At 39.6% G+C, this 27,303-nt stretch overlaps 1 protein-coding gene across 1 annotated transcript in view; it reads left to right on the forward strand.

The window, feature by feature from the left end:
- The first annotated feature begins 16,422 nt into the window (after positions 1-16,422).
- The window catches only part of DSTN (destrin, actin depolymerizing factor), a 28,306-nt gene continuing 17,425 nt past the window's right edge, over positions 16,423-27,303 (forward strand). The window contains exon 1 of the mRNA XM_069495534.1: positions 16,423-16,545. Coding sequence (XP_069351635.1) covers positions 16,543-16,545 — 3 coding nt within the window. The 5' untranslated portion in view covers positions 16,423-16,542. The remainder of the gene's footprint in view (positions 16,546-27,303) is intronic.

The raw sequence follows: 27,303 nt of genomic DNA on the forward strand, positions 1-27,303 counted from the left end.
AAACACAGAGGGGGAAAAATAAAATAAAATAAAAATCCTTGTTCTTGTGGAGCTTCTATTCCAATGAGGAAAATAGGAAGTAAGATAAACAAGTGAAAAATAGACTATGTTAAGTGGTGACAGCACTGCAGAGAAAAGTAAAGCAGAGATGGGAACTGGGAGGATGGGGGAGTGGTCATCTGATAATTTTAGACAAGATGGTCAGGGAAGGCCTTGCTGAGGTGACATCTGGGTAGAGAACTGCAGGAAGCCCTGGGCAAGCCAGGAAGAACTGTGAGAATGCTTACAGATGAAAATATAACAATTATTTTAAGGCTAACTTTAAGTTAGATTTATGTTTAAAGTCAAGTCTAAGGACCTGATGGTTTCTCAGGCCAATACTATCAAAGCTTTAAGGTATAGGTAAGTCTCATATTATACAACCTGTTCAGAGAAAGGCAGAGAAGGAAATAGTCTCAATTTATTTTCTATCTTGAAGCTAAAACTGTCCCAGGATAATACCACAAACATAAAAGTAAAATAAAACATAGGCCTATCTCACTTGTGAAAATAAATGTGATGATCCTAAATAAATGAGTAATAAACCAAATCTAGCTGTAGGTCAAGAGAACAAACCTTATGCCAGAGTAGAATGATTCATAGAAGGCAAAGATGGTTTGACATTAGAAAATCCTTTAATATAATTTACTATGTTAACAAATTAAAGGTGAGAAACTCCTTTGGTATCTCCAACAAATTTCATAAAATTGAATACACACTACTGATGAAAACTCTTACAAAAATAGGGTAAGAAACTTCTTTGACTTGCTACAGGAGATCTACCAGAAGACACACACAGAGTATAAGAAATTATGCAACTTCAGCAGCTTTTCCACTAACGTTAGGAACAAGGCAAAGATGCTTGCTATCTATCATTGCCACCAGCCAGCATTATGCTTTTAAACCTAACCCAGGCAATGACAGGAATTAGAATTTAGTTATGAGAATCAGAAACAAAGAAACAGAACTGTCATTATTTGCGGCTTATATGATAACATTCCCAGAACATCTAAGAAAATTAAGTGGAAAAGTATTAGAATTAATGAAGGCACAGCAAGGTGGCTGGCTACAAGATTAATATACAAAAATCAATTGCTTATCTTAATACAAGCAATAATTAATTATAAAATATAATTAATGGAAAACATAAAATAGCTTAAAATAATCTAATTAAGCCATGTGTGGGGGTCTACATGAAGAAAAGTATAAAGTTTTACTGAGGGGCACAAAGGAAGGCCTCAACAATAACAGAAACATGCCATGTTCATAGGTGAAAAGAATCAATATTGTAAAGATAATGGATTCTCCACAAATTGATTACTAAAAACAGTGCAATACCAATCGAATGCCATGAGGATTTTTTATAGACCTTCATAAGCAGATTCTTTTTTTTTTTTTTTTTTTTTTTTTTTTTTTTGAGACAGAGTCTCACTCTGTTGCCCAGGCTAGAGTGAGTGCCGTGGCGTCAGCCGAGCTCACAGCAACCTCAAACTCCTGAGCTCAAGCGATCCTCCTGTCTCAGCCTCCCGAGTAGCTGGGACTACAGGCAGGCGCCACCATGCCCGGCTAATTTTTTCTATATATATTTTTAGCTGTCCATATAATTTCTTTCTATTTTTTTAGTAGAGGTGGGGTCTCGCTCTTGCTCAGGCTGGTCTCGAACTCCTGAGCTCAAACGATCCGCCCACCTCGGCCTCCCAGAGTGCTAGGATTACAGGCGTGAGCCACCGCGCCCGGCCAATAAGCAGATTCTAAAATTCATATGGAAGATAAAATGTATAAGGATAACTAAGGATACTTTTTAAAAGAATAGGGGCTTATCAAATATTTAAAATATACTATAAAGCTAGAGTAATTAAAAAGGTGGTATCTATATAAGAGTGAATAAATCAGTGGGAAAAATAGAACAAGCAGTAGACCCATGTTGGTCTATTTCTATGTAAGAATGGAATATATGGTAAAAATGATATTTTGTACCAATGGGAAAAGGATAGACTAGACAAATAGTTATGAGAAAATTGGATATATATTTGAGAAAAAAATAAAGTTAGATGCCTCACAATATGTAAAGCTAATTTTAAATGAAACCTTGGTGGTAGAAAGGCTTTCTTAAGCAATAATAAAAATGCAATAACCACCAAAATAGGATCAATAAATGTATCTTATTAAAATATTATCATTTAACATGTTTAACATCTTTAAAACATGATAAAAGACATTATAAACAAAGTTGAAAGATAAGAAACAACTAGGAAATATATCTTTTTCATATATATATATAACAGAGGATTAATAATCAGAACATTTAAATAACTTCTAAAATCAGAAAAAGACAAAAGGAAAACCAGTAATACATGAATATATATTTCACAGAAGAAGAAATGAAAAAAAAACAAACCTTTGGAAAAATGTTCAATATCACTAGTAATCAGGAAACTACAAACTCAAGTGATGAGATACATTTTTCATTCATCATATTGACAAAATTTACAAAGGTCGATACCTGGTTTTGGCGAGGATGTGAAGAGATGGGTAATCTTATATACACTGTTGGTGAGAGGATAAATAGATAAAGCCTTTTGAAACAGCAATTTATCTTAGGTTTCAAGAATTAAATGTGCATATACTCTTCAATCCAGAAGTTCTACTTTTTAGTTATCTATACTAGTAGCTATCCATGTGTAGTAATTAATATCTTAATTGCAAGATAGTAGTTGCAGTCTTGTCATTGGAAGCTATTTAAATATCTGTCAGTAAGGCAAATGGACAAATAAACTCTGGTGTGCCCATAGTATAGAGTACTATGTAGCAGAACGAAGAATGGGATAGATCTATTAGAAAGGTCATAAAAAGATGTCCAAGACATTCCACTAGTGAAGAAAGCTAGTTGCTGATGGAATATGATACTATTTATGTTTTTAAAAAAATCATGTGCACACAAAATTGTCTATCTACCTACCTACCCACCTACTTACCTATGGTGTGTGTGTGTATATGAACATTTTAAACCAATGACAGGATATAATTTTGGTGACAAGGGAAAAAATTTCAGGGGAGTGAAGGCAAAGTTTTCTATATAGAAGTGGGGTTTTTTTCCTTAATAAAAAGAAGATATTTCCAGATAATTTGTATAATTAATTTTGTTTTAAAAACCCACATTTTTATTAGATAAAAAGGTGATGGGACAATTAATAGGGGACATTTATTTTCTTTCTTATACACTTTCACATTTCCCCCCCAATAAACCTGTATTTTTTAATAACCAGAAAAAATGCACTTAAGGTGATTTTCATTCTGAAATTATCTTTCATGCTCTTTGGCTCAACCAGCAGAACGTCCTAGGCCTATCTGTGTCCTGGCTCCGGGCCCAGGCCCTGTCCCTTGGCAGACAGTGAAGTGAGGTGTTCTTGCCTGAGCCATCCCAGCTGCTGCCTCTGTGCCTGCCACTGTCACCTTGGCTACCTGCAGAGACACTCCTGTCGCTGCCATGCCAGTGGGGAGAGCTCCCCCCCTCCCCATCAGGTTGCAATGGTGATTAATATGAGATGAGCGCGGAGAAGCAAAGGGAGGCAAAGTACAGAGGGCCAAGCCTTCCAAAGGAGAAGCTCTGTTTCCCAGCACCGACACCGGGATCCACGTCACATCTCCCTGATTAATCTGGCTCTCCCAGTTTCTCTCTCTGGAGGAACTTGAGATAAGTTTCCCAGCAGCTGGGTCAGAGGGCAGTCAGAGGCAGTGTCCCATTGCACTCCCCTTGCCACCTGCCCTGGGGTTCCAGACCATGCCGGGCACTTCATCTCTCCCCCACCTCAAGCTGGCTTCTCTGCAGGAGCTTCTGGAATAGCTTTAGCTGTCTCTGCCTCCCAAGTCCCCAATGAGGGATTCTAGAGTCTCAGTCCTGGGCCCAACATCTGTCCACTCGGCTTCCCACTTGCCCTAGGGAAGTCCCTATGTCCATGGCATGACCTGGCAGATTTATGACACACCTTTGGTGCCACCCTCTGGGTCCCTTGCCTGGGACCTTCCCATGTTTAACAGTCCCATTAGCTGTTTTATTTGAAGCACAGAATAGTAGCCTGAGTCTTTTCTTGATTTATTTTGTGATTAATCCTCTTTATCACGTGTTTATTGTGATTCCAGACTGTATTGTGTGTGTACGTGTGGGGTGTCGATTCTAAAGGACATGGCTAATACGTAATGCTGCTCTGTTAATAAACCTCAGTTACACAGGATAAACCGGCTGAAAGGCAGATTCAGGCTACTCATTACTCGTTTTCAGTAAGTGGTTACACTAGCCTTTTCATTGAGTATGTTTATTAGTATATTATATTTTCTGTAGAAAACAAAATAGCTGATGGGAAGTTAAAGTAATGCTGACTTTGTTTCGTAAGAAATAAAAACTCAACTCAGGAGGACCTCAACCATCATATGTGGCTCATGTTCTCTAAATTTTCTCTGGAACAAGCTGATATTCCAGATTCCTGTCTCTCCAAGATGCCCAGTGTCATATACGCAGAAATAGAGGGATTTTTACTCAGCAAGGAAAATACTTATTTTCCTTTTTCTTTTTTTTGAGGATAAAATATTTTCATTTTCCTCCTCATTAATTTTTATGGTTGGTAATGTTTTTTCATTATGTTAGCCAAAAAGAGTCTGGACTAAATAAAGTGTAGAACCAAAACCATCTGAAATGTCTTCCTGGCCAAGAAGATATTGCAACCATCTCAGGGAAATTTCTGACCTCAGGAAAGACAAACGGAACCTTGGCCATTTAGAAAGGGAAACACAGACTCCAAGCCTTGCTTTCTGCTTTTTTTTTACTCTGAAAGCTTGGAAGTGGAGTCACAGTTTATTTGTTGAACGTGTTCTTTTTGTTTCTTGTAACCATGGTGCTTTAGTTGAGTGTTTCTTATGTCAGGCTACTGCTGAGCCAATATTTATCATTTTAGAAATTTCCATGAGTCATAAAATAAACCCGCAAGCCGCTGTACCTTGTATGGGTGTTTTTTTTCCTAGAGCTATTTAAAATAAAAGGAAGAAAATGCTGAACCTAGAATCCAACAGTTGGTATTTATCAGGACACATGCATATTTTCTCCTGGGTGGAGACTCCTTCTCTAATATTTCAAAAGCCCTTCAGCACACGTCTGAGGTGTGCTGCCTGAAGCAGGCTGCTCACCCAGCAGCCCAGACCTCTCTCCAGAGGGCCGGGTCTGGGCTGAAGAAGAAAGGAAGCTTTAGAGGTTGGCAGGGAGGAAGTGACTCACTAGCTCAAGGGGTGGGAGGGAAGTCTTTCCACAGGATCAAGAATAAAAATGAGCAAGTGACTCCTTCCACCTTGGAAAATTTTACTAGAGGACCAACTCTTAACGACTGGGCCTGAATTTACTGGTCACTCATCGCCCCACCCCCACCCACCCCCAAAAAGAAAAATAGAACGGGACTGATTGCAAGATGTGACATATTTGACTCATTTACGTGTAAGGATGTGTGAAGCTAATGCTGTTTGCTCCCTTTGCGCCAGTCAGCTCCCTTTCCCCACACATGGATAGCTGAGAACCCGTTACATCTGCAGTCTGGACGACTACAGCAATTCATTGCCCTTGCTATAAAAAACAGACCCTGAGTCTAGAGCGCAACGCTTAGAGTTTATAAATCAAAATTCAAGGGCCTGCCTTAGCATTACTAGGATACTCCAAAAATTGCTAAGGCTGTGCTCAATAAATCTGTAGAGCACAGGCATCACATTTTTTAGTTTAAAGGGGTCAAACTCATTAATACCCTCAGTTTACAGGTGAAGACAAGGAGGCTCAAAGAGGTGCCACTTGCAGAGGTCACGTGGCCAGTCAACAGTAGGGCCAGGCAAGATTAGAGCTCCTGTCAACCAGAATCAAATACCTCATTGGAGGACTGCTGATAGAAACACTGGAGTCTTAGCGATAAAAATTAAACAGTTATACTAAAAGACACTCATTTCACATCCTGATAATTGCCCTTTGGCTGTTTCTGGCGGAACTGTCCTTGAATATAACTTTGAGTTCCCTCCTCCGGAAGAACTGGGTTTCTTTGGCTGAACCATCATTTAACATCCTTCCTCCCACACCCAGAAGAAGGGAAAACTAGGAAGTTTAAGCCAGAGCAGTCCCCGAAAGAAAACAAAAAACCCAAAAAGGCCCATTCATGGCTAGGAGTGGTGGCACTCACCTGTAGTCCCAGCTACTCAGGAGGTTGAGGAGGGAGAATCACTTGAGCCCAAGAGTTCAAGTCCAGTCTAGGCAACATAGCAAGACCCCATCTGTGAAAAAACAAACAAATAAACAAAAAATGCCATTAATATTGACATCTATCTTATGTATCTTGGACCATGAACCATGGAGTCTAATTTTTTGGTAGAAACTTTAGGTGTTCTCTTCCTCCAAACATCAAACTCTAAGTAAGCCCTGTAGCTATCTCTTCTGTACTCATATTCACCAACATACATGAGAAGTCATGTCATTGAGAAACACTTCCTTCCCCTGTGAATGTCTCATTCATCAGATTTGGTAACATCTCCTGGTGTGATCTGCCCCACCAGTCAGTATCTGAGAATTCCCAGGGGAAGGTAGGCCAAGTATATCTTGGTATTTATCCGTTTTCACTTGTGATCTCCTTGTTTATCTTCATATTCCTGGCAGCTAACATGGGGACAGCTGGCACACAGTGGGACTTCAGTGAACATCTGTTAAATCTAACCAAAAAATTTCAAAGTGGCATCCCATCATGAATGTAAACAAGATGCTTGTTTTGCCTTCAAAATGCAAACTTTTATTTTTTAACACTTAGCTCCTCTCTTTCATATGAGAAAATCAGGAGATAATAATTGAGGATGAGATTACGGGAACAATTCTTTTAAAAGTCCAGGCAGCTCAGACTCTTACTTGGTTAGCATGCATTAGATGGAACCATAAGAAATTCCTGTTTTTGTAGGTCAAAGACAGTTGAATATTATCAGCAGGAAACTGTTGAACCTCATATAATAGAAAATAATATGACTATAAATACATCGCTCAATACTGAGGCTGTAATTCAGTTTTTTCACAAATCCACCCTGATCTCCCACCATAGCCCTACATGATCAGATTGCTGGTTACCCTTCAGCCTCATCTGGGTCCACCCTTCTGGCTTGCCAGCCCCCTTCCTTCTGTTCTTTGAAGACGCCACACTCATCCCCTCCACCTGGGATGCTCTCCCTCCAGATCTTCACGTGGCTGGGTCCTTCTTGGCATTTAAGCCTCAGCTTAAATCCCACCTCTTTCAGAGAAGACTTCTCTGAGTACCAATTTAAATAGCACTCTCCCCGCCCACAATTACCCTCCGTGGTATCACCCAGTCTCTTTGTCACCAAAGAACCTATCACTCACAACCCAGGACGTTTTTGTTTTGCTGTTTGTTGGCCTCTGGCAGACTGGAATTTAAGCTCCAGGACAGCAGGAACCTTATCAGCCTTATTCATGGCTCTGAACAGAGCAGACACATCATAGACACAAAATAAATGTTGAAACAATGGATTCAGTAATTAATTTTTAAAAAGTAGCAGAATCAAAGTTGCAGTCATTATTTCTGCAAATATTTCTTTCTCTTTCTCTTGTTTTACTAATTTCGCTATCCTGGAATTCCTTTATGCAACATGGCGGGCCCTTTTCCCTCTATCTTCCTTGCTTCACACTTTTCTCTCATTCTTTGCATCTCTTTATCCCTCCTTGATACCTTCTGAGTTAATTTCTTGACGCATCTTTGGATTCACATTTTTGGTTTTTGCATATATCCGGTTTGTTTCCCACCCCATCCACAGACTCTTTTATTCCTAATGTCTTCAATTTTTCCATAACTGCTACTTTCTGTTATTGGCTTCCCAATATCTCTCCTTACCTCTCTGAGAATAGTTACTGTGCTCATTTTAATTTCTTGTGCTGTTTCTTCTGCTTGAGTGGATTCAGCTTGCTGTCTTTCTTGGATTCCTTTTGTGTCTCATTTTTTACCTCTATCTTTATCTGCAGACTCACACATATGTCCTTAGGATTTCCATCTACCTGGGCTTGCAGGGGATACCTGGGGGAAGAGTGAGAACTGGTGCTGCTCCCGGAGAGTTTATGGAGAGACAGGTAGGGACGCACCAGGCTGAGCAATCGCTGATGTTGTTACCTGGGCTCAACCTCACACCTCAGCCAAGAGGCTTGGTCCCTTACAAATGATTTCCCCTTCCCCACCCCTGTCTATTCTAGGATATAAATATTTACTCTTCAGAGCTAGGGGAGGGGAAAGAAAGCTCCATCCAGCCTGGGCAGTCCATTTGCATGTGCTGGTATTACCTCCCCAGCCCCAGCAGGGTGCTGCGGTGCATTGAGATTACCTGGCAGCTTCTGGCGTGGGTACTTGGCCAGCTCTGAGGTTTTCATGTCCTACAGTAGCTGTGGGAGAGGCAGAAGTCTGCAGAGAATAATGGGACAGGGTAAGAAAAAATGGGTCCCAACCAGAAAGCCTGTCACTACCAGCCTGTTGCTGTCTGTGACATGCCTTTCTTCTCCTCCAAATGTCATTTTCCTTCCATTCTTACCCATGTAAAATAGTCCTCCTATTTTTCCTAAAATGACTTCTGAGCTTTCAGGAAAGCTCTTATTTTTATATATTAAAATTTGCTACAATTTTTCTAGTTACTTTCCTCCTGTCATGATTTTATGACTTGTAATTACACTCAACCCTTGGGTTTCTTTACCTCCTGAAGAGTTGGAACTCATTTAGTCTATTCTTAAAAAAAACAAAAACAAAACACCTTGATTCCCTCATTCGCCCCTTTCTGAATCTTTGGCAGCTCATTTTTCTTTCTCCAGAAGTGCAACAATCAGATTAGAATTGTAGAGAGACTGTACCATGCCTATGAAAAATGGGACAACAACATGGATAAATCCTCAAGAGAAACTGCTGAATGAATGAATAAAAACAAGCTGCAGTCCTATATGTACCATTGAGACTACTTGTATTCTTTAAAATGCTCTGTATTGTAAGGTCTGGAAGGTTCCATGTTAAACTGATAAACACTGTGATATCTACTCTGATCTGGGTGCGTGTATGACGAATTGTGGGACTATTCATTTATCCCTACATTGTGTTTCCTTTTTAGAACATTTCCCCAAAACTTTCCTGAAATATCTGGCTTAATAGATGGGCTTCAGGGCAGTCCATGAGCTCCCTGAGATTACAGGACAAGCTTTGTGAGTAGGAGCAAACATCTATCTTTCTAGAGACAGGTTTTATACTATTCATAAGAATCTCAAAGGGCACGTATGGCCCAAGAGGGGTTAGGAACCATTGGTCAAGCTCGTTGTGCCACTTTCTACTCCATTTTTTTATGGTTTAACTCAAACGGCACACTGTTATCTGAAAAACACATATAATTGGTCAATCTTTAACATTATAAAATAGTGGTATATGACTTTTACTCTATCATAAGGACTAAGAAAGAAATCAATAATGTTACCACGCGGTACTGTATTATTCCCATGAATATGCTTAAATATATTTAGCCTTTTCCTAAAATAGATGCCAGGGCCCTTGGGGCTGCCTTGTCCACCAGGCTATGGGCAGTAAGGAATGTCCAGAATGTATTTTCTACAGCTTCCATTTGTTTCATTTTGCCCTCTGTGGTTTGCACCCCCTCAGAGGGTATTAAGGAAGCAACAAGAAATGCCGCAGTTCTCTTGTTCAGCCTCACCCCCAAGTGATGTGTCATGTGGCCTGGTGGCAAAGGGCTTGAGGTCAGATCGCTTATTCCCCTAGGCTCCCACGGAACGTCTCTTCACCTCACCTCGTCTGTAGAATGAGACCAGTAGTAATATCTACCTATGGCAGTCACAGCTGGTTATCTCCCAATATCCATTTTCCCCTTCCTCCTTAGTAGAGGGACCCCGATGTCTTAGCTGAGCACTCTGTTAGTCAAAGAACAGACCACATTTCCCAGCCTCCCTTGCAGCGATATGACTAAGTTCTGGTAAATGAGACAAAAGCAGAAACTCTACATGGGAAGTTTCCACAAAAAAGAGGGTGCCTTTTTATCTTTTTTTCTTTCTGCCTAGAATGCGGAAGTAATGGATGGTGCTCTAGCAACTATATTGGATCATGAAGTGACCTTAGGAAAGTGTTGTACAGTGAGGCAACAGTATAGAAACTGGGTTTTGGACACCACCAAGTTAATATACTGAATCTGAATTGCGTGCCTCTGCATTTCTTTTATACACAAAGAAATGAATACAAAAGAAAGCTTGTGAATATTTGGGGAAGGAGTGTTCTATGTAGAGATGCTATAAATGCAAAAGCCTTGAGGTAGGAGCATGTCCTGGGCATCTGAAGAATAAAGGAAGCCCAGGTGGTTGGGATAAAGTGGGCAAGGGAGGGAGATCAGAGCAATAGCCTGGAAGCTTCAAAGAGTTACTGGGACAACTAAATGAGATTGTAACCCCATAAAATCAATCCAGCTCAGGCTCAGCTTTTAGTAACAAAGTTGTAAGTTGTTTTTCAGGTGCCAAAAATGCCCAGGCTGCAGGTCTTATGACCTGAGCACCCCGAGATGAACCAAGCATGCAACCACGGTGGGAACCTAAGTGCTTGTAGCGAAGAGTGGGGACAGAATTAAGATGTGGACACTGCATGGGAGGATCCAGGATCCAATCAGTTTGAGCCCTGGCATCACCCCATTGAAAGATTCTGTCAGATTGCACGTCATTATCCTCTGACTACAAAACCAGCCCAACCCCCTTGTTCAGGGACACACTATTTTGGGAACTATCCCTAGTATGTTCCTTACTTGTGTCAAGTAATAAACCCACTTGCTATAACCAACTTGGCTATGTCTATTGACTTGCTACCCACCAAGCAAATGAAACCCTCTGTTTGGGAAGTAACAAGATGATGTCCATGCCATTCTTGGAATAGTGCCTGACATATATTAATATTACATGCTCAATTAATGTTTTCTTTCCCCTCAAACTGCCTCCTCCAAATTTTCAAACATACAGAAAAGTTGAAAGAATTATATACAGTGAACACCTGAATGCTCCATTAGATTCTACAATTAACATTAATAAGCTATTGTTATCACAGGTCTATCTACCTATCAATCTAGCAGTCCATCTTATTTTTTGAGATACATTTTAAAGTAAGTTGTGGATTTCAGTACACTTGACCTCTAAACATTTCACCATGTATATTATTAACTAGAGTTCAGTATTTGTTTAGGCAAGGGTTCTTTTTTCTTTTCCAGGTAAGATGAGTTTTGACAAATGTACATACTCACATAACCTAAACCCCTAACGAAGTAAAAAAAACATTACCCTCACCCCTAAAAGTTCTCACAGGCCCCTCCCCAGTCAATATTCTACATTCCCACCCCAGTTAACACCTATTCTGAATTTTTTTTACCATAGTTTAGTTTTGCCTGTTCCAAAATGCCTAAAATTTTTAATAAAAAGTCAATGGAGAATAAACAAATATTCTCAAATACTGTGGGAGGGATTATAAATTGGGATAGCCTTTTCAGAAGGCAATCTGGCAATACATAATTATAAAAATAAAAATATATGCACATTCCTTTTCACCTAGTAATTTGAATGAGAGGAATTTTCTAAGAAGTATACTAGCCCAAGTATGCAAAGAGGCCGGTCACAAGGTCGTTCACTGAAGCATTGTTTGTGATAGGTAAGAACGGGAAATAACCTAATGGTTAACAGTAGGGAAAAGTTAAATAATGTACAGTCATGCTTTGCAGCAATGACATGATTTATTGACTTGGCAAGATTGCCAAGATAATTATTAAGTGCACAAAAGCACGCTACAACCAGTACAAAACCATCACACAAAATATATGTACAAGGTGTATTTCTCTGTAAGGCCATACACTAAATTGACAACAGTGGTTACCTCTGAAGAAGAGACTGAGATTATGGGAAAGGAGAATATGTGCTCAAGGGCTTCCCTTTATTGTGCTGTTTGAATCTTTTACAATGAGACTATATTCACGTCTTACTGACAGGGTTAAAATTATTTTTAAAAAAGACTACAGACGGCCGGGCGCGGTGGCTCACGCCTGTAATCCTAGCACTCTGGGAGGCCGAGGTGGGCGGATCGTTTGAGCTCAGGAGTTCGAGACCAGCCTGAGCAAGAGCGAGACCCCATCTCTACTAAAAATAGAAAGAAATTATATGGACAGCTAAAAATATATATAGAAAAAAATTAGCCGGGCATGGTGGTGCATGCCTGTAGTCCCAGCTACTCGGGAGGCTGAGACAGGAGGATCGCTTGAGCTCAGGAGTTTGAGGTTGCTGTGAGCTAGGCTGATGCCACGGCACTCACTCTAGCCTGGGCAACAGAGTGAGACTCTGTCTCAAAAAAAAAAAAAAAAAAGACTACAGACATAAGGGCAGAGGATAGGGAATAGATTAATTTGTGGGGAGGTAGGGGAGAGACTAAAAATAGTTTTTTCTATGCTATATACTGACACAATTATGTTGCCTGGCAAAGGAACTTTTCCCAGACTTTTTTTAAAGAGATGGGGTCTTGCTATGTTGTCCAGGCTGGTTTGGAACTCCTAGCCCCAACTGATTGGCCTCCCTCAGCCTCCCAAAGCATTGGGATTACAGGCGTGAGCCACCAGGCCCAGTCCCCAGACTATCTATTAATACACATCTCTCTTTAAGCTCCTTGTTAATGTATAATTTATTCTTCCCTGTCACTCATATTAATGGCTTTAAATGAAAGTGCTGATATACTCACAGATTAAGTATGCAAAATGTTTTCTAAATGAGAAATGGAATATACTGATCTCATTTTAAGGAGAGACTTTATGCATTTTAGCCCATTTTGGCTATTACAACAGAACACCATAGATTGGGTGGCTTAGAAACAATGGAAATTTATTTCTCATCATTCTGGAGGCTGGGAAGTCCAAGATCAAGGCACCAGCAGATTCAGTATCTGGTGAGGGCCAACTTCCTGATTCACAGATGGCACCTTCTGTGTTCTCACAATCATGAAAGGGGCAAGGCAAGGCAGCTGTCTGGGACCTCTTTTATAAGGGCACTAATCCCATTCATGGGGGCTCTGCCTTTATGACCTAACCACCCCCCCAAAGCCCCATCTCCACCTACCATCATATTGAGGATTATGGTTCAACAGTTGAACTTTGGGAAGGCATAAACATTGGGTCTATGGCACTATGTTTAAACATTTTCCTTCTGTGGGTGAGGAGGAATGAAAATATCTAGAAAATTAAATGGGTGTAAATGCAGAGGCTAAAGTTCAATGAGACCTTACAAATGAGCGCTCATGTTAGGCTACAATAAACTAATATGGAAATCTGCCTGATAAATCATAAAACATCTTCAGATATTGGTTCACTTAACAAACATTTATTAAACACCTATACGTATCATAGGCTATGCCAATTCATACTAATGTATCCTAAATATCCCTTGAACTCGAGGAACTCCCGGTCTAATCTGGCAGCAGTGGCAAACAAATAATTATGGAGCTATATTAACAGTAGGGAAAACCTATAAAACCTTCATACACAAAGTTGTGGTCTGAAGACCAGCAGCATCTGCATCAATGAAAACATCTAAAACCCCACCTCTAAATTCCTGAGTCTGCATGTTAACAAGATCCCCAGTTGATCTGGATGCTTACATGAACTAAAAATCTTAAGCCCCTCAGCTGACTGAATGGACCCTGCCTCCTGGCCAAGGAGACTCCAGAAATACCCTAAAGCTGAGTTGCTGGCCATGAGAAGGGAGATCAGACAAGCCTCACCATGCTCCCCTCCCTTCTTAGAGATATACATTGTAACTCATTAACAGGCTTTAGGCTATATAAGGCAAAGCTTAAATCACACCTGCTGGTCAATTTACTTATCACTTAAGTCTGGGTATTTGTCCATACAAGGGATGGCTTGTCTCTGGTTAACATACTTCCTTTTTTTTTTTTAAAGAGACAGGGTCTCATTCTATTGCCCAGGCTGAAGTACAGTGGCAGGTTCATAGCTCACTGCAGCCTCGAACTCCTGGGTTCAAGTGATCCTACTGCCTTAGCCTTCTGATTAGACATTCTTATCCTAAAACATTCTAAGCCTTTAGACAAAGCTTCATTTCCTTAACCCATCATAAATCAAAGAATCTTTAAACCCACCTCTAACCTGTAATCCCCTGCTTTGAGATGTCCTGCCTTTTCGGGTCAAACCAATGTATACCTTCCATGTACTGATTTACGACTTTATGTGTAATTTCTCACAAATTTGGCTCAGAATAAACCTCTTTAATTTATTTGACAGAGTTTGGGTTCTTTTCACCTGATACTTATTGCGATTTGAGAAACAATGAATTGCAGGATTATAGAAGGAGGAACCACAATCTATCCCTTGGGATGTGGTCAGTGAAGTCTTCAGATGGGAGAGGTGACAGGAACATTCCAGGATGAGAAATGAACAGGACCATCATCATGGCAGTTAGGAAGTGCAAGTGTTTTGGAATGAGAAGTTTAGTCCGGGAAGACCAGTGGCTCTACTCTGGAAGATGTGGGAGATAGGACAGAAAAAGTAGGCTTAGGCCAGAGGCAGAAAGGCCACTGACCTGTTGAGGATTCTGGAGGAAACCACTGAAACTTTTAAGCAAGCGGGCGGAGGGAGAAAATTTTAAGCAGGAAAGTAACAGGACCAGAGCCTAACGTCTGGACATAATTCTGGTGGCAGAGTGGAGGATGAAATGCAGAAGTGAGAGGCTGGAGCTGGCAGACGTGTGTCCTTAAATGAGTGCTATTCATTTTTGGACTAGAAAGGAAGCCTGATACCTAAAGGTGGAGGAGGAGTCTTAGGTAGACAGAAAAATAGAATTCCAGCTGCAGTTGGATACAGGTGGGTTCTTTCTCCTCAGCCCAGGAGTGTGGTCTTCAACCAGCATCATTAACACCACCTGGGAATTGATAAAAATGCAAATTATTACCTTAGAAATACAGAGTCAGAAACCCTGGGGTTGGGGCACAAAAATCTGACTTTGAACAACTTCTTCAGGTGATTCTGCTGCATGCTAAAATTGAGAACCACTGCTCTCGCCTGCCAAAAATCTTGTAGCAGGTGGTAGAGTCTTAAAATTGCCAGAACTTGCTTACTGTCCTAACAAAAAGAGAGTAATGTAAAATGGATTTCTATGTTGAGTGGGCAGAACAAAAGCCACATACAACCTAGATTTTATATAGTGCCCAGAAAAAAGCAAAAAACATACTGACCATCTTGTCCAAAAGCCCCATATTTGTAGAATTAAAATAGTTTTGGAAGAAGCCACGATGTTCTCAGTAGCCTAAATTAAGTAAAACTTTTTTTAAGTGAAAATATTGAATAATCATCCCAGTTGTAAATTCTTTCTGTTCCCTTTATTTCCCACAAAAACACCCTCAGGAAAAACGCTGGGATGCCTTCTAGCCCTCTGGAAACTGTGTTTCTGATGCAACCGCCCTTAGAAAAAACACAATCCCAAATTAAAAACCCAAAAAAGCGGAGCAGCGGGGCTGGCGCCATCATCCTAAGACAACGCTGCCGTTTCCCAGCCACACCCCTGCGGGCCGCCAGGCCTCCTTCCCGCGGCTGTTCCCAAAGATAAATAAATCACTCCTTGTTTTTCCAGACCTGAAATTAGCGGTGACTCACAGAACACTCTGAACGGCCACGGTCGCCTCGGGAAGGAGGAAAAATGTGCAGATTTTTCCCCTCACGCGAGGGCCCGAAGTACCGGGCTCGGCCAATCAGGGGAGGGTGGCGGGAATCGCACCAAAGTAGGTAAAAAATGCGGGATGCGTCCCCCGGGCCGCGGCCTGCGGCTCCGCTCCAGCTGCTCCTACCGCGTGACCCCATCCTCTGCGGGCCCCGCCCACCCCCTCTCCTCCCCTTCCTCGGCCCCGCCCCCCGCGGCGCCGCACACCTGGCCAGGTGGCTACTTCTATGTAAGGGCATCGGGGGCGCAGTGGGCGGGGCGCCACATGGCCCCGCCCGAGGAGGGGAAGAAGGAGCCCCCCCCCCAAACACACAAACGCCTGTCATTTTTTGTCCGCTCCTCGTCCTCAGGCGTCAGCCCAATCCGCTTCCGCGCCCCCAGCAGACGAGGGAGGACTGGCCCCCACCTCCAAACACCAGAGCTGGTGAAGGGGACCCCGCCCCCCAAGCCTCGGGCAGGTGAGGGAGGCCCCCGCGCGCCCGGAGTCCGGACGGCCGCCGGGGCGGGGCGTTGCCAGACCGACCGGTTGCGTAGCAACGGCGGGCGGTGCGTGACGTGCGCAGCCGCGCTTCGCCCGAGGCGCGCCCGCCCCTCTTAGACTTGCGCCGCCGCGTCAGCTCCGCGCTCGGTCTCTCGGCCCGCAGCTGTGAGGAGGACGTTCTGCAGTCTCCGCGCCCGCCGGCTCCCTCCCCTGCGTCCCTGCGACCACCGCGGTGAAGATGGTGAGTCAGAGGGAGCCCGACTCGCGGGCTGATGCGGCCAAGGGACGTATCTCCGGGACGCCGTGGAGTCGGGGCTGAGGAGGGCGAGCCGCACCCGGCCGAGGCAGGGACCCGGGCCGGCTGCAGTCTCCGGGCGGAGCATGGTCTCGGGCTTCGTCCGGCTCGGCTGGGCCCCAGAACCCTGGGGCGGATCCCCCGCTGCTGCGTCGCTCCCAGTTGCTGCGAGGCCGGTGCTTCCGCACGAGTGGCCCGGGTGGAGCACCCCCACCGTGGAGTAGATCCCGGGGTCGCGGGAGGGAGGGCGTCGGAATCCGGCGACAGTCTTGCTGGCGCGGGTTTCCCGAAAGCTGGCGCTGAAGCGGCCAGTGACTCGGGCGCGTTTCGGTCGTTGAGGTCTGTCCATCTCCATAAGGAAAATAAGGCCTTTATTGAACGATTCTAGAGGGCAGAATGATCGCTAAAGAGCATGACCCAGGCATGATGTAGAACAGGGTGGCCTTGCAGCCGCTTTGTTTCTTCTTCTTTTTTTTTAATCTGGCAGTCAGCTTTCAGCAGCACTCTCATTGTGCTTGTCAAGCTTGGCAGTGTCTCTTTTAACCCTCTCCTGTCCAATTTGTCCATGTATGGTTAGAAATTTTATTTTACTTGTAAACAGTTTGGTTCTACCAGAACTTAATGTGCAGGGTGTGGGCATGAAGCTGGTATGTTAATACAGGCAAATTTAAGAGCTTTTAAAAAGTCAGTTAATTTACCGAGGTCACTAAAAAGTAAATAGATTCTGCTCAGTATTTTCTATATGGTGGACATTTTGCTTAATTTCCATGTTTTTCCCTTTCTAAGCTGTCACTCTAATCTGCTGTAAAACAGTATTCTCAACCAGGGGATCAGATCAGGTAGAACGTTTTGTCATTTTCTGTAGTCTGCACAGACTGTTACCATTTTTGGTCAATGATTTGCAGGCAAAGCCTTACCAGACTTTGCTAGAAATGTTACACTGTTAGTGCATCTGTCTGCCTGGAAGCAGTTGGTAATAGCTTGTCTGCATACAGACTTCACTGAATTAGAATTTTGGTTTTCTTGAGGTATTGCCACTTTCATGAAGATGCAGGCTGGCTTTTTAGGGAAAGAAAAAAATTAACAGGTAGTTTCTTAATGACTGAAGATATGTAATAGGGATTTGATATTTTTCCGTTTTTGGTTCTTGTTTAGTTTAATGTTATAAGCTACAAAGGCCCAGCACCTTAAGTCTTTTTAACCTCTTTAGGCTTTGAGTTCTGATAAGTTTAAGACCATCAAGTGCTTTAAAGTGGACTGGAGCCTGCTCTAGGGTCTTCTGGTTTGACATTCTGGTTTTTTTGAGTTGCTAAGACACTTTATTTTTCTATTTGAAAATAGGACCAAACATTTTAACTTCAGTTAAATGATTAGTTTCAGTTAAAGCTTAACTTCTGTGCTTCTGTACATTCAAGTAAAGGAAGAGTGTGTTGCATTTTCTGGTTTTGGTGGGGAGACAAATAAAGCTGAGCAGATTCCAAATACATTTTAAAATTGTTGGCCTTAAGAAGGTCAGGAAGACCTTACAAACTACTCTTGTTTAGATACCTGTTTAGAATGAGAATTCAGAATATAGAAGACAATTTTTAAAGATTAGTTTTGTATTTAGCTTTATGAGCACAGGAGCGTCTTAGTTCAGTCCAGCAATTAGAGAATACTGTGGTTCTTATCCTAGGTTAGATGCTTGGTTCCAAGTTTCTTTTTATTCTTTTTCATATTAAATTTTAACCACTGATGGATTTGTTTTAAATTAGCAGAATCACTTCCCGATACTCACCAAGTCTTCTAGAAGCACTTGAAATAAAGCAATTTGAAACCAACTCAAAAAATCATCATCCTGGGCACTTTAAAATGAGATTTCGTGTTGCCAAAAAAAAAAAAGTCTACCTCCTTGAACTGCATTTACACACATCAAACAAAACTTTTGTGTGTGTGTACTGGGTGTGCCAGCCTCCTTATACAGAGATTATTTACCAGGCCACCATCAAGTTCCTAGGGTTATTTGCTCAGTGGTTCTATTGGGTATGGATTGAGATATCCCACGCAGACTTGCCTGCCTCCTTTTGTAACCAAAGTGTGCATTTTCAGCTTAACTATATGGCTGTCTGGAAAGTAGGTGTGTAATCTTGCCCCGGAAATAGAATTAAAGGTCTGCATGATAAATAAACCCTTACCTTTACTTTCATCTGAACTTTGCTCCAACAAACTGAGTTAATTGGCTTAGGAATTACAGATGTATTCTACCACGTGATTAGCAAAAGTACTTTCAGTTATAACAACCAGTGAAGTAGGCTGGACATGTGTTCATGTATCTATTTAACATATGAAAAAACAGATTGTAAAGGATTAATTGACTTGTGACAAACACTTTTTCTGACTCCATATCAAGCTTTAAAATAACTTAAACATTAATTTTGAAACATTTTAAGAAGAAAAGTATACAGAATAACAGATCTCTTTCTACCAAATAAACTTTTTGCCTTATTTCAGATTTTTATGTTACCATAACAGCTAAACATACATCTTCTTCCTCATCCCATTCCCTTCCCTCCCCAGAGATGACTAACCACTCTTGTGTCAAAGACATAATATGCCAATTAAGAAGACGGCTATTGCAATTAGGAGAACATTTCTAATTTCTTTTCTGGGAATATGCAACAGGCCAGTCCTTTTCAGCTAGCTACCTGTTTCTCAGAGCACAAAATGATGGGGGTGGATTTCTTAACCATCACTGCTTTCCAGGTGCACAGGAGTCAGGTAAAATTAAACATAGTCACCTGAAATTAATACATTTCATTTTCACTGATATTCCCATACTTTCAGCTATAGATAATGTACCCTTAATAACGTGTATTGCCGTGATGTGTTTTTAAAATTTATATAAATGTTAAGCTTCATGTATTCTTTTGTACCTCTTTGAAAAAAAATTAAACTTTGTGGGTTTCTTGAGGAGGTGATTTTTTTGGTTTTAGCTGTAGCTCTAGTTCTTTATTTATTTATTTTGAGACAGGATCTTGCTCTGTTGCCTGGGCTAGCGTGCAGTGTCGTCATCATAGCTCACTGCAACCTCAAACTCCTGGGCTCAAGGGATCCTCCTGCTTCAGCCTCCCAGGCATGTGTCACTACCACACCTGGCTAATTTTTTAAATTGGTTCTTTAACTGCTAAATAGTATTCCATTGTATGGCTGTACAAGTTTATCCATTCACCTATTGATGGATGTTTGGAAATTTCCCCAATTTTTTGCTTTTTTAAATTTAATTTTTGGTCTACTTAAACAGTTTTTACGATAGGTGATTGCCATGCTATATCTTACATTGTATTACTTTTTGCCCCCTGGTGTGTATCTCTCCTTGGTATATATCTAGAAGTGAAAGCCCTGGGTTGGAGGACATACATACATATTTTCTACTGTTAGTTTTTTCCAGTTTGCACCACTTCATCTATAGCCTGTTTCTCCATTTCCTTTCACCACTTGGTGTTATGAAAAATACCATAAAACTTTTGCCAATGTGATGGATGTGAAATGGTTTCTTATTAATTTAATTTGCTTTTTTCTGATTAGCAATGAGTTGAGTATCTTTTCATATGTTTATTTCATGTTATGTTTTTGAATGCTGCATTCTGTAAACCTGACATTGTGTAAATACTTGTTATGTCTTCATCTAAGCTTATTTGGGGAGCCATAAAGCAAGTCCAGCATTTAAAAAAATCCCCAAGAACGTGATTGTCACAATGCTGGAACTTCATACTGAGGACTAATAATATTCCTCTCCTCTGCTACATAAGTTTCTTTCTAGGCCTCTTAAGCTGCTAAGTAACAGAAGTTCAATACTCTGTGGATTCTAGCGACCTGCTGTTTTTAGGCTCCTGGTAGCAGTAGGATGTAAAGTGATTGAGGATAAAGTTCCTTCTTTGCCAAGCGCCATGGAGATTAACATCCTCCAGTTTATACTTATTCCTCTCTCTCTTTCCTAGGCAGATTCATCTAGCCAAAACATTAAAACCAAACACATAGGGTATATATGGGAACTCTGTTGTACTGTCCGCTCAAATTTGCTGCCAACCGAAGGCTTCTCTTAAATAAAGTCTAAAAACCAAACAAACAAAGTCTAAAAACCAAACATACAAAACAAATAACCATGACTGTTTTTTATTAGTGTTTTTATGTTAAAATGTAACTTTATAATGTATTTTTTTCAGTAATACTTTGAGATGAAGCATACCACACTTGAAATTTGAAAAAATCCTGCAACTCTTGAAAATCTGAATTTAATAAACCAACACTATAGTCTGAGTAACTAGATCGAGTCTCTTTATTGCACTGCTATTTGCATATGTAAACCACAGACCATATAAAGAAATAAGTAGAAGATTGTTAAAGTATCTTGAGCTTACTTCCCTTATAGCATAATATTCCTCTCTAGACTATCTATGAAAGGCATACACCTAATGCTTCAGAAATATTTCAGCCACAACTTTTCTGCTATCCCTGTGCACTAATGTTAGAAGTGAGAAGTTTTCACTTGGAATTGTACTTCTGAGCTATCTCCTATTTGTTTTTCTTGATATTTTCCATTCGGAGAGGTATAGATTTAAAAAAATAAACATAAGGTTCATGCATCTCAGTAATACTTTGAACATATTTATTATATTCATCATGAAAAGTTCTGTGCAAGGACCCTTGTTGAATTGAATAGTTTTTAGTCTAGAGTGCTTCTTAGCTCTAAGATTAGTTTTATAGTAGCTGCCATTGTACTGCTTACATGCTGCTTACTCTGCTCCATAATTTGCTTTAAGTTAAAATGGAAGAACCAATTTGTATGTAGATTTTTAAAAAGCAATTGATTTTTGGTAAAAAATGCAATTAAAGTTTTAAAATGAACAATTTAATCTCTAGTTAAAGGTGTGAAAAGGCTGAGAACTTGTTCTGTTTATAGCAAGGCATAGATGAGCGCTTGAAAGATAGAAACTTAAGTTCATACTACAGATGGAAGGTCATTTGTCATTGTGTTTGTGCTTTTGGATCACATCAAAGGAAGTCTGTTTAGTCCTGTAAGCAGTTTTACATTACTTTATAGGTTTTTACCTCTGTTTGCCTTATCACAGAAAAGCAAAAATGAATTTCCTACCCATATTCCTATCTTGGTTTACTTTCAGAAAATAGCTTATAAATGTAATTGGCATTTATTTTTAATTGGTTCACACTTTTTGTTGGTATTTTCTTGTATATATTGAGTATCCCTAATCCAGAAATCCGAAATGCTCCAAAATCTGAAACTTTTTGAGTGTCATCACACCAGAAGTGGAAAATTCCACATCTGACCTCATGAGATAGTTGCAGTCAAAATTGTTTCATGTACAAAATTATTAAAAATATTGTATGAAGTTACCTTCAAGCTATGGGTATAAGGTATATATGAAACACAAATGAATTTTGTGTTTATACTTGGGTTCCATCCCCAGGGTATCTCATTGTGTATATGCATATATTCCAAAATTTGAAAATGTGCTAAATTTGAAACACTTCTGGTCCCAAGCATTTTGGGTAAGGGGTACTTAGCCAGTTGTAATAGAGTTAACGCTAAAGCACAGGCAAATACAGGTAAGACTCTTCCAACTTGTTCTGGAAGTCAGTTATTAAGCTCAGGAGCTTTGAGGAATTTTCAAATCATCATAAGACTCTTCAGAGCAACACTCTAGTTATAGGAATGTTTACTCTTTAGACCAATGTTGTCGAATAGAAATAGAATGTGAGCTATGTGTGTACTTTTAAATTTACTAGTGGACCCAGTAAAAAAAAATTTAAAAAGGTGAAATTTATTTAAACCAATATATCCAAAATATTATACCAACATTTAATGAATATAAAAATTAATGAGAAATTTTACATTCTTTTTTCATAAAAATTGAAATCCAGGGTATGTATGTTTTGCACTGAAAGCACATCAATTCAGATGCCAAATTTTCATTGGAAATATTTGATCTCTATTTAGATACCATAAAATTTACTATTGAAAAAGTAGATTCATCTAACCAAGTTGCTTCAGATATAAGTTTTCTATTAATGGTGTTAAGAATCAATTTTTAAATTTAAGTTAATTAAAATGAAATAAAGTTAAAAATACAGTTCCTCAGTCCCACTAGTCACATTTAAAGGACTCACTTTATAAACTGCATGTGGTTAGTGGCCACTTTATTGGACCAGGCTTAGACTTTGTGGAGTGGCCTATTTAATTTGTAATGGGAAATTAGTATGGGTACCAGCTAACCTAATTCTTTGCATTTCTGCACATGTTTAAGCTAGCATATGAATTTATTTTGTAGCACTTATTAGGATGTTTTGTGAAACTAGACTGTTGAGTGCTTTTAAGATGGGGTTTATACATTTCAGCACAGGCATTTTGATCTGTTCCATTTCTGACGTGGGCCTGTTCACCCCTCCTTAGGCAACCTGGTGGTCCCCCTGCTCATGGGAGGTCACCATGTTGATACCAAACTTAGTGCAGTTACCTGATTGGCCTGGGGCACTACAACCCAGAACTCCTGGATTCAAGCTATCCTCCTCCCTCAGTCTCCCAAGTAGCTGGGACTACAGGCACCTGCCACCATGCCTGGCAGGGTTTGTACGTTTCAATAGCAAGATACCTCTCTCTTAGCAGGCCCACACAGATGTTACTCAAAGAACGAGAGGGCATTCTTAATTATGACAAAGGACCAGTTTCCATGGAGATAGATTATTTTAATTTTTATACCTTCTATTCCTTTATACCTTTTTTTAATGCAATGGAAATTGAGTTTTAAGTACTGAACTAATTGAATAATACCTTTTCTTTGTATACTGCATTACAATTTAATTTGAGTCTTACAAGTGAAAATCTTTCAAGATAGTTAAGGCAGGTATTAGTAGAGTAATACCTTTAAAATGATTCTGGCATACAGAAACCCCTCAATAATGTCTGTTCCCTTCCTTTCCTTAAAAATGAAACTGAATAGAATTTGATGCTCATTGAGGCAACTGAATCATAGAAAAAAGTATGTGGGGGCATAACAAATGAAAAAATAAGAAGGAATCCTGTCTTAGATAATTTGTTTTTCCCATTATGACAGGCATTGTGTTACCTTATCTCATTCCATCCTTATAGCAACCCAATGAGGTAGGTATTATTGTCCTTTCTGTTAAACTATACTGACAAGTGGTTAAAAGCAAAGGCTCAGAGTCTGGCTTCTGTGATTTTTGAATCTTGGCTCTGCCAGTTACTAAGTCTATGACCTTAGGTAACTTACTATTCTGTGCCTCAATTTCATCATTCTTCCAAGTGGGAATAATTGTACCTACCATTGCAACAATATGAGTGATGCATATAACTAGTTTAAAGTAGTGCCTGGCATGTAGTAAAGTGTTTATCAATGTTGGCTAAAATAATAATATTAAATAGTGGCAACCTTGGATCTAATTAGATTAATAGTCTTTTTTTATTACTTGCTATCTGAATGGAAAAAGCCAAAATCACTTATTTAAGTCTTTGAAAAGGGATTTTTGCCTAGCTGTTCAAAGGGCAAGTTATTCTTGAAGGGTCAACTCTGGGAAGAGCTCTCTGACATGACAACTTCTACAGTCACCTCTCATCTTGCAGAATCACTCATTTCCTGGGCTGTCAAAGCATGGAGATCTTGCTGGTGGTGTAGCATTAATCATATAGTATTCCATGGTATCTCTACCTAATTGGATATATCTTTAGAATAGTTCAAAGTTCCTGTTAATTTGATTTTTCAGGTAACTTGATTCTTGATGTAAAAATATCTTGTCTTCCACTCTTAGTTATATTTTTTTCTGAAGTAATTAGTGAAGAATCACCTCAATGTTTATAATAGCAATCATTTTTTCAACAAATATTTGAGGTATTTTTATATGCCCCAAACTAGCATATAACTGTTATTACATGCTAAAAATAGGGTCCACGCACTAGGATATAGTGCAGAAAAAGTTCTTTCCACGTGGAAGTTACATTCTAATGTGGAGGAAGAGGCAAAAAAGACAAGGTCATGTCAGATAGTGGTAGGTGGTATAAAAAAAATAAGGTAGTCAATAGGGAGTACTAGAAGAGTTGGCTACTTTAGTTAGGATTGTTAGGGAGGCCCTCTTATAGATGACTTTGGAGGTAAGGCTTGCATGGCAAGAGAGGGCTACCTATGTAAAGAACATTTAGGGCAGAAGGAACTCTAAGTAGAAAGCCCTTGAGAAGAGAATGAGCTTGACATAGCCAGGGACAGAAAAGCCTTGTGTGGCTACAATTCAGTTAACAAGGGGGAAATAAGTAGGAAATGGATAGGCAAGAACTAGACCAGGAAGTGTCATTAGGCCAAAGGTGAGGAATTTGAATTTTATTCTGATGACATCAGGAAGCCATTGGATGTGTGGTGGTGGGGAGGTGTTAAGTAGTAATATAAGATGTGATTTATCCCTATGGCTGATGTGTGGAGATTTTACAAATGGGGCAAAAACCAATTAAGAAACTATTGCTATTATTCAGACAATAGATGGTGGTAGCTTCGATTAAAATTTGTTAATAGTGGAGATAGTAAGAGGGGGTTAGATTTGATACATATTTTGGTACCCCCACATCCAAAGAGCTGGAAGGACTTACTAATAATTTGGATGTGTGGCATAAGGGAAAGAAAGATTATAAAGGATGACTCCTAAGATTTAGACCTCAGCTACTAGATATTTGATGGTGTCATTAGTGCTTGGGGACCTCTAAAAGAAGCCAAAATAGTTTGGCAAAAATTGAGGTTCTTAGAACTTTGAGGAATAAAAAATTGATCCAGAAGGATTACAAATCTTTAAAATACCTTAATTTTGGAGCTGGTAAGAGTAATGTATGTTCATTCTAGAACATTAGGAAAAACTTAGTTTTAATAGCAATTCCAAACAAAGTATTAACATTTGGGACATTTTCTTTCAAGCCATTCTAAATAAATATACATACATATATACATACACAGACACACACATTCACACTCATTCTTCCAACAAATAATTATTAGATGCCTTCTAGGAACCAAGTACTGTCATAGGCCTCTGGAGATTCAATAATATTCACGACAAAGTCCCTCTCCCTACAAAGTATACATCCTAATGGGGGAGGTAGTTATGAAATAAGTAAAAAATGAATAAAATAATTACAGATTTTAATACATACTGTAATGCAAATAAGGGTATGAGAGAGTGATTATCTGGAGACTGCGAATACAGATTTTTCTCACACAGTTGAGTTCATCTGTAAAGTACATAACTTTATTTCCCATGTCCTAGTGTGATAAGAGTACCAAGTTAATTCAGTAGGGGGAAAATACTGTTTTTAACAAATGGTGCTGGAACAACTGTATATGCATATGCAAAGAGTGAATTTGGATCCCTGCTTCATCCTGTATGTAAAATTCAACTCAAAATGGATCATAGATCTAAGTGTAAGAGCTGAAGGTGTAAAACTCCTAGAAGAAAACATAGGCATAAATCTTTATGAACTTGCATTAGGCAATTTTGTTGGTAGTTTTCTTAGCATTTCTAGGCAGTGACACCAAAAGCACAGAGTGACAAAAGAATAAATAGATAAGTTGGACTTCACTAGAATTAAAAACCTTTGTGGACCAGAGAACATTAAGAAAGTGAAAAGACAACTCACAGAATAGGAGAAAATATTTGCAAATCATATATCTAGCAAGGAGCTTGTATATAGAATATATAAAAGACTCTTACAGTTGAACAATAAAAAGATACCCCGATCATTTAGCCAAAGGATATGAATAGACATTTCTCTAAAGATGTGCAAATGGCCAGTAAGTCAATGAAAAAATTCTTAAACATGATTTTAATAGCTACATCAGAAACTATCCTGTGGATATACTATAATTTACTTTGCAGTTCTCCTCTTTTTATGTGTTTGGGCTGTCTGCGTTTTTTTTTTTTTTTTTTTTTCTTCTGGATGTTTTCATTTTAAAATTTTACTTATTTTTTTGTTTTGCTAGATTTAGGGAGTACAAGTGGTTTTTGGTTACAAAGATGAATTGTATAGTAGTGATATCTGGGTTGCTGTCTGCTTTTTATCATTATGTAGGTTATTTATCCAAAATAAATTCCTAGACGTGGGATTGCTGGGTCAAAGGGTATGGATTATTTTAAGGCTCTTTATATAAATGGCCAAATTGATTTCTGAAAGGTATTAGTGAGTATTAAATAGGATTGCCTGTGGTGGAAGATGAATCTGGAAAAGTAGGTTGGTTCAGACAATAAAGGGCTTTTTATGTTCTGTTAATGAATATGGACCTTATTTTGAAGGTTTTTGGGCATTATTAAAGATTTTTAATCTTGGGGATGATATGAAATCTTGAGAATAGATGAGTGGGAATACATTTGAAATACACATTTAAGGAGGAATTGGTAGTGCTTAGAAACGGTGTGATGGGGAAACAGAAGTAGGTCAGTTAACCACAACAGCATCAAATTTGTTTGATATTCATTGACATGCTATCTAACTATCCAGAGAAAACTAAGATTGTTAAATCAAGAGAAATCTTTCACCTTTAGCTTATTATTTGCTTAATATGCTCTTTCTCAAAGAGGAGTAGAATATTTTTTATATTCTTAAACTTGAATTAAAGATTAGATGTATGTATAATTTTTTTCTATTCAGGATCATTTACG

This window comes from Eulemur rufifrons, chromosome 20, assembly GCF_041146395.1.
Source record: "Eulemur rufifrons isolate Redbay chromosome 20, OSU_ERuf_1, whole genome shotgun sequence".
NCBI classification, from domain to species: domain Eukaryota; kingdom Metazoa; phylum Chordata; class Mammalia; order Primates; family Lemuridae; genus Eulemur; species Eulemur rufifrons.